General features: G+C 37.7%; 1 protein-coding gene across 1 annotated transcript; it reads right to left on the bottom strand.

Annotated features, from left to right (window-relative positions):
* LOC308418059 (olfactory receptor 52A5-like) lies at window positions 1–951 on the bottom strand (the record flags this gene model as incomplete). The annotated part of the gene is made up of 1 exon (XM_080913391.1): window positions 1–951. One exon carries the CDS (start codon window positions 949–951, stop codon window positions 1–3), a length of 951 nt encoding a protein of 316 aa, XP_080769517.1.
* Window positions 952–8,087: the final 7,136 nt, after the last annotated feature.

The raw sequence follows: 8,087 nt of genomic DNA, 5'->3' as shown, positions 1-8,087 counted from the left end.
TCACAGAGCTTGCTTGGAGAAAAGCATTTTCAGGACTTGGTCACGGATTTGTTTAGTTTTAACACCATAGACAATGGGATTCAGAAATGGTGGGACTAACAGGTAAAGATCTGACAGGAGGATGTGCACATAGGGGGGTATGTGAGCCCCAAACCTGTGTGTGAAGAAAGAGAAGAAGGCCAACAGGTAGAACTGTAGGAAGACACAGATGTGAGCAATGCACGTATTGAAGGCTTTGAATCGAGCCTCCTTCTGGGGCAGCTGGAAGACAGTGATGAAGATTCGCACATAAGAGAAGGTAATGAACACTATGTCAAACCCTAAAATAGCAAAGGCAACAAGGAGACCACATATCTTGTTGATTCTGATATCTTGAGCTGCCAGTTTCACAATGGCCATGTGTTCACAGTAAGAGTGGGAGATAACAGTAGTTTTGTAGTACTTCAGGCGACATTTGATGAGCAATATCATTGGAAATGTGAGAATGAGAGACCTGAGTAGGACACCAGCTCCAAGGCAGGTCATGAGTTGTGGAGAGAAGATAGTAGCATGTCTCAGGGGGTTGCAGATGGCCACATAGCGATCCAGAGCCATGGCCAGGAGGATGCCTGATTCTGTTGCCTGGAATGAGTGGATGAGTTCCATCTGCAGCAGGCAGGCATCAAAGGATATCTGTGGCATGTGAAACCAGAAGATGCCCAACATTTTGGGAAGAATGCACGTGCTAAGAACAATGTCTGTGACTGCCAAAATGGCCAAGAAAATATACATAGGTATATGGAGGCTCTTTTCACTTTTGATTATAACTAAAATTAGGGAGTTCCCAATCATAGCAATGATGTACATGACACAGAATGGAATCCCAATCCAGCACTGCACTGACTCCAGGCCAGGGATCCCCACTAGTGTTAACACAGAAGGCATGAACACTGACCCATTGAACTCTATCATGGTGAACTGGTCAGTAGAGAGTTGTAGCGGTATTGCTCCTTCAACTTCTGCTCCATGCTGTCTAGATGCATTACATATAAGAGAAATTGATTTATTAGCAGAATAAACTCTATGTAACTTAGGAGCAACCCATCTTTTCTTCACCCTTAACTATCCATTTTTTCCAAAGAGATTTTGATATCAACCACATTGTTTTTCCTTACCTGAATCATCTCTGTAAGTTAAATTCAGTAGATTGCTTACTTCTTCCCCAAGACCAAAAGCATTTGACTGAAAATGCCTTTCTCTTGCTTTTTGTCCTCTATGTGCTCTTGTGTTTTTGCAACTGGAATTCACAGAATAAAGATAGTATAACATCTTGAATTTACTTATATTTACTTGTATCTAGACATGAATAATTTACCAGAGCAGGAAGTTACTCAGTTTTCTCAGGGCTGTTTGTCAGGACAATCTTCCATGACTGTCACTCAGTAACTATGGTTTCCAGTCTTTATATAGTCTGGTCCTTCTCTGAAAGGCTCTACTAGATCTAATGTAAATTATTCATTTAGGCATTCATTGTTTTCCTCAAGCTCAAGTAATTATTTTATTTTTTTTAAGATTTATTTATTTTATGTATGTGAGTACACTGTATCTATCTTCAGACACATCAGAAGAGGGCATCTGATCCCATTAACAGATGGTTGTGAGCCACCATGAGGCTGCTGGGAATTGAACTCACAACCTCTGCAAAAGCTGTCAGTGCTCTAACCACTGAGCCATCTCTCCAGGCCAACTGTTTATTTTATAATCTCCTTCCCATTCTCTGAGAACCTACAAATTACTTTTTTACTTCTTTTGGCTACAGGTGTCACTCATCTTCAGTTTTCTTCATCTGCTCATCACTTATATTTAACAAATCCCCACCTGTTGCAGTAAATATTTAAAAATGAAAAGATTTATCTCTTTATCGGCCCGTGGTCGCACTCAGCTGGACTGATTCTAGTATGGAGCTGAGCGCACCTCTGTCACTCGGTCAGAGCCACCCCCATGGTCTCTCTTTGTCCACGCAAATTTCTTCCCTTGGCAGTTTTACTCCACCTGTGACTGCCTCTGTCCCCAGGTGTTTCTTTACCCCAAAACTCAACACAAACACAATTCTATAGCTCGATAGTGTTTTATACAACTTTATATATTCAATTCTCAATCCATAAACCATCTACACAGCATGATTGCATCCAATAGACAAAGATACAAACTGCCCTTCTATATGAGATATTAGACCCATAAAATCCTTAAGTGTTCATAGTTATTTAACTCCAATTGAACCCACCAATATTTAATTCATCTTTCAGGACCTCCATCTTGGAACTCCTATTCCCAGTCCTCCTCCTTCCCCTGACTTCTGACCTTCTCTCCCCCCCCTCCCTTTACCCTGCCCAGTCACCAGCTCTCCTTTATTTCACTAATTAGAAAACAGAAGGTTCAGATGAAGTTCCCACTTGAGTAGTGACTAGGCAGTCCTTCTTGGGGAACTGGAATTAACATTAAAATACAGCTTCTGGACTATCTGTACCCACCTGCAGTGTCTGCCTTTCATTCTTGTTTACCAGGAACTAATCCGTCCACCTAAGGCTACGCTGTGTTTCTGCCTGGGTGTTTGGTTAATTCTGAAAGATCTATGGAAAGGAATTTCTACAGTTTTAATGTATCCTTTGTCTACAGAGGAAAACGTTTCTATAGAGATGCCAATTTTGTGCCTTCCATTATTTCCTGGGAGACAATTCTTATACTAGTTCTCTGCCCCTTATTCTCCTCTTTTACTTTAATTAGTCTCACTTAGGACACCATGTCAGGCTCAAAGACATGCTTCTGTGCAGAAGACCTTTGCTTTGTCATGTACCCAGAGGTCCAGGGTGTGGGGTCTTGCCTCATGGTTTCTTAAAACCTGTATTTATAACTCCTTCAAGAAATATTCCACTCCAGAAGATATAATGTTTTTAAAGGATATAAAAAGGATGTTTATTTCCCTTCAGCAAGTCACACACTTGTTCTCTGAGATAGTTTTAAGTATTAAATGCTATGAAGATAGACTTAAACAGCAAATCAATAAAAATACACATCAGGTAAATGCACTCTACCTTCCCTTCAGCACATATATTACTTGCTGCTCTTTTTTTCATGTCATAAGAAAGAAAGGGCCCCCCTTGTCAGATCACCCAATAGAAAACAGACTGCTTCCCTTTTCCCATGCTTATCTAACACTCTTAGAAACTCTTCTTTCTGAATTTTCTTACATGGAATTTTTCTTTAAATCTCATTATTTTAAACTTTTCCTCATTGTAGAAGGCGTGTTAATACACATCAATCATAATTTTTATATACTAATTTTTTATAATAACAATTTTATTAACAGGCATTCTCCATAAAATCCAAATGTTCTTATAAATATTTGAGGAAAAAAATGAAAGTTCATTTATTCTCTTTCTAAAGATCAATGTTATGTTTGTTGTTTGGAATTCTAATAATAGCATCTACAATTTATTAAAGATATTTTAGATGTTATTACTCTACATAGATTATGAATATTTTAGATTGCTTTCTTTATTCAGATTGTGGTATTATCACCAATTTTCTCTGAGATTTCGGGGTGAGGAGAGTGAGGGGCAAGTCCCAGTGTATAGCTATGGGTGATCAAAAACTTGCTATGCAAATAAGACTGATCAGAAATTGTATTAACCCTCCTGTCTCTGTCAAGTACTAGCCTACAGGTGGGCCAGTACACATAGCTACAAAACTTGAAAGTGTTTTACTGCACAGAGCATGTTATAGTATAATGAAAATGTAGTAGAAGACTGGGAAACAAGTCAGCGAGAGCTGTCGAACGCTGCAGGAGAAACAGAAAGGTAAGGCAAAGAGATGGCTTCCGGTTAAGAGTAAATGGACAAAATCAAAAAGGGCAATCTAGAAAATAACTATGTGGTAACAAATTACACACATATAAAAGAAGAAAGGAAAGTCTTCCTTTGGTTGATATCTTTTGATATATCTGAACCAGTATACATACACATTACAGCAATTTGGCTCTTCAATATAGAAATACACTAAAAAAAAAAAAAAAAAAAACCCAAACAAACAAACAACAAAAACAGTGTTACTTAGAGCTCCTGTCCCAATCTGTATTTTCCAGGGCTCAAGGTTGTAAAAATTAAAGACTCAAAATCAAAAGTCCTATGAAGCCTAAACTTCATTCTCTACTACCTCAAGGATTGCTTTGCCCTGGACTACCCCTCTGATATTCACCATATGATATCTGCCAATATCACTAAATTTTTGTGATTTCCTGGTACAGTCTTCCACATTGCAGGACAACTATCAAGTCAAGTGGATATTCTTTATAATTGCCTTCAAATTACCCCCCTCTGTATTTCCTACAAACATTTTAAATCCACATTCCTGTCCCATATATTTTTCATAAGGCAAAGAGTGAACTGTTTAAAATCTGTATCTGGACAAGACAATCTAAACTGCTAACAATTCTTCAGGTTTTGGAACTAGTTAATAAATTAAGTATTCATTTGCAATACAGGTTAAATATGAATAATACCTACACATTGAACAAAGGTCACAAATATATTTAGAAATGATTTTAAAACATATTGCTGCATCAGTAAATAGCAGATGTCCACAGAACTAGTGCTCCAGAAGACCCTATAATTTCTCCCAACTCTTGCCAGGTCTAAGCATGATAAAGCTCTTTGAACCATGTAGTTAAGTTTCCACTCATTTTTTCACTTTCATTGCTCCCTCGGGGTCCTCTGATTTGCAAAATACTGGTTTGTTTTGATATATCATACTTTACTGTTTCTGAAAAATTTTTAAGGTACACAGAATCCTATCACTAAAAATATTTCTAAAGCTGAAATAATAAAGTGTATTTGATCCATCTACCAGCACAGGGTATCAATGTTTCAATGATAAAACCCTACATCTCCCACTCACAATGCAAAATCTTAAGCCTATAGACCTACCTGGAGCAATTTAATGAGATGTACATAGAGCACTTGAATAGGATCTTTGTGGTAATTCAGTCAGGGAAGGACTAGTGTTTTATTCCATATTGTATCTCTGTGGAAATGAGTTTCCTTTTCCCTGTGGAGTCTGAAGAGTGAAAAAAGTACAGCACAGCTGTCAAGTGGCTCCATGGTGGAGATCTGTGTATTTTTTGTGAAGTCACTAAGTTCATTGCATCCTTATATGTTATAGCCAGAAGCTAGAAACAAATGATATGTCCCACAACCAAAAAAAAAAAAAAAAATGAATAAAGAAAATGCGGTCCACTTACACAATGGAATACAATTTAGTTTTTAATAACAAGGACATCATGAGTTTTGCAGGCATATAACTGGAACCAGGAAAAAGTCATCCTGAGTGAGGAGATAACTCAGACCCATGTTAAGTATCCACTTATAAGTGGATAGTAGCCAAAAATATATAGAGTACCATGATAAAATCCACAGAATTTAAGAAGGTTAACAAGAGCCCAATTTCATTTGGAAAGGAAAAGACAACAGTCAATGGAAGCAGAGGAAGGAAGGAAACTGGGTGGGAGAGCGGAGGAGGGAGAAAAGGGAAGCATGATCAGGCATAGGAGAGAAGAAAGGAGAGAAGCCCTGGGAGCCACAAGAATGAATAGAAATATGCAATCTTGGAGAATCAGAGGTGGTGGTGGGCTCTCTAGAAAGTACCAGAGACATAGGAGGTGAGATACTCCCAGAACTCAAAGGGGGGAGCTTAGATGAAATGTCAACAGTGACCAGAGGGAACACCTTGAGTCCACTTTCCATAGAAAGACAGGGCATCAAGTGGAGGAATGGAGTTGTTATCCCACAGACAAAAACTCTAATCTAGAGTTGTTCATGTCTAAAAGAATGGCAGAGACAGAAATGGAGAGAAGAGACTTAATAAAGGTAGCTCAGTGACTGGCCAAACTTGGGATCTATCACAAGGGGAAGCTCCAAGGCCTGACACTATCACCTTATGCTATTCTGTGCTTACAACAGAAGTCTAATGGCCCAGATGCATGTTGTGTGCTCTCATGTTGGAAATAAGGTAATAACTAAATAATGGTAGTTTCAAATTAGTGCTTGACTTGCAAAGAAAGTTTGAAGAAATTACAGAAAGTGAAATGGAGTCAACATTGGGGTCCCAAGAAAGGGAAAAAAATAAAAGAAAGTTATAAAATAAGTTTTGAACAACAGTTGAGAGTGGTTCCTGGATAAGAAAGTGTAGAATACATAAAATTATATACTAGTAAAGCTAAGTCAAAACACTAAGTGAATCTATGGGATCCAATGAAAGCAGTACTAAGAGAAAAACTGAATGCTCTGAGTGGCTCCAAAAAGAAACTGGAGAAAGCATACACTAGCAACTTGACAGCACAGTTGAAAGCTCTAGAACAAAAAGAACACCCAAGAGGAGTAGACAACAAAAAATAATCAAACTCAGAGCAGAAATTAACCAAATATAAGCAAAAAGAACCATTCAAAGGATCAGCAAAAGCAAGAGATAGTTCTTTGAGAAAATTAACAAGATTGATAAACCCTTAGCCCAACTAACTAGAGTGCAAAAAGAGAGTATCTAAATAAAATCAGAAATGAAAGTGGAGAAACAACAACTGAAACTAAAGAAATTCAAGAAATCATCAGATCCTACTGCAAAAGTCTATACTCAAAAAAGCTGGAAAATCTGGAAGAAATGGATAAATCTCTAGACATATTTCAGATAGCAAAGTTAAAACAAAACCAGCTAAACTATCTAAATAATTCCATAACACCTAAAGAAATAGAAACAGTCATCAAAAGCCTCCCAACCAAAAAACCCCAGACCAGATGGGTTCAGTGCAGAATTCTATCAGACATTTATTGATGACCTAATACCAATAATCTCCAAACCATTCCACAAAATAAAGTCAGATGGAACACTACTAACTCATTTTTCAAGGCCACAATAACCCTTGTTCCTAAACCACACAAAGACCATGCAAGGAAAGGGAAATTTAAATCAATCTCCCTTACGAACATTGATACAAAAATACTCAACAAAATTCTTGCAAACCAAATCAAAGAACACACCAAAATGACCATTCACCATGATCAAGTAGGCTTCATCCCTTATTATTACTATATTATTATAAATAATCAAAGATCTTCACATTAAACCAGATACACTGAAACTATTAGAAGAGAAAGTAGGGAAAACCTTAGAACACATAGGCACATGGGAAAATTTCCTGAACCAAACACCAATAGCTTGTGCTCTAAGACCAAGGATCAAGAAATGGGACTTAATGAGGTTGCAAAGTTTCTGTAAGGCTAGGGACACTGTCAAGAATGCAAAATGATAGCCAACAGATTGTGAAAAGATCTTTACCAAATCCACACCTGATAGAGGTCTAATATCCAATATATACAAAAAACTCAAGAAGTTAAACAACAGTGAATCAAACAATCCTATTAAAAAATGGGGTACAGAGCTAAACAAAAAATTCTCAAGTGAGGAATATCGAATGGCTGAGAAGCATCTAAGGAAGTGCTTGATGTCCCTAGTCATCAGGGAAATGCAAATCAAAACAACCCTGAGATTGCATGTCACACAAGTCAGAATGGCTAAGATCAAAACTCAAATGACAGCAGATGCTGGTGAGGATGTTGAGAAAAAGGAATACTTCTCCACTGTTGGTGGGTTGTAAGCTGGCACAACCACTCTGCAAATCAGTCTGGTGGTTCCTTAGAAAATTGGACATAGTCCTACATGAACACCCAGTTATTCCCTTCTGTGCATATACCCCAGAAATGCTCCAATGTACAATAAGGACACATGCACCATCATGTTTATAGCAGCTCTATCTATAATAGCCAGAAGCCTGAAAGAACCCAGATGTCCTTCAGTAGATGAATGGATACAAAAATTGTAGTATATTTACACAATGGAGTACTACTCAAGTATTAGAAACAATGAATTTATAAAATTCCTAGGAAAATGAATGCATCTAGAGAATATCAACCTGAGTGAGGTAACCCAGTCACAAAAGAACAGACATAATATGCAGTCACTGATAATTGGATACTAGCCCCAGAAAGCTCTGAATACCCCAG

This window comes from Micromys minutus, assembly GCF_963924665.1.
Source record: "Micromys minutus genome assembly, chromosome: 2".
Lineage (NCBI taxonomy): Eukaryota > Metazoa > Chordata > Mammalia > Rodentia > Muridae > Micromys > Micromys minutus.
Note: the sequence above shows the minus strand (reverse complement) of the source record. Positions and strands in the feature narration are given on the sequence as shown.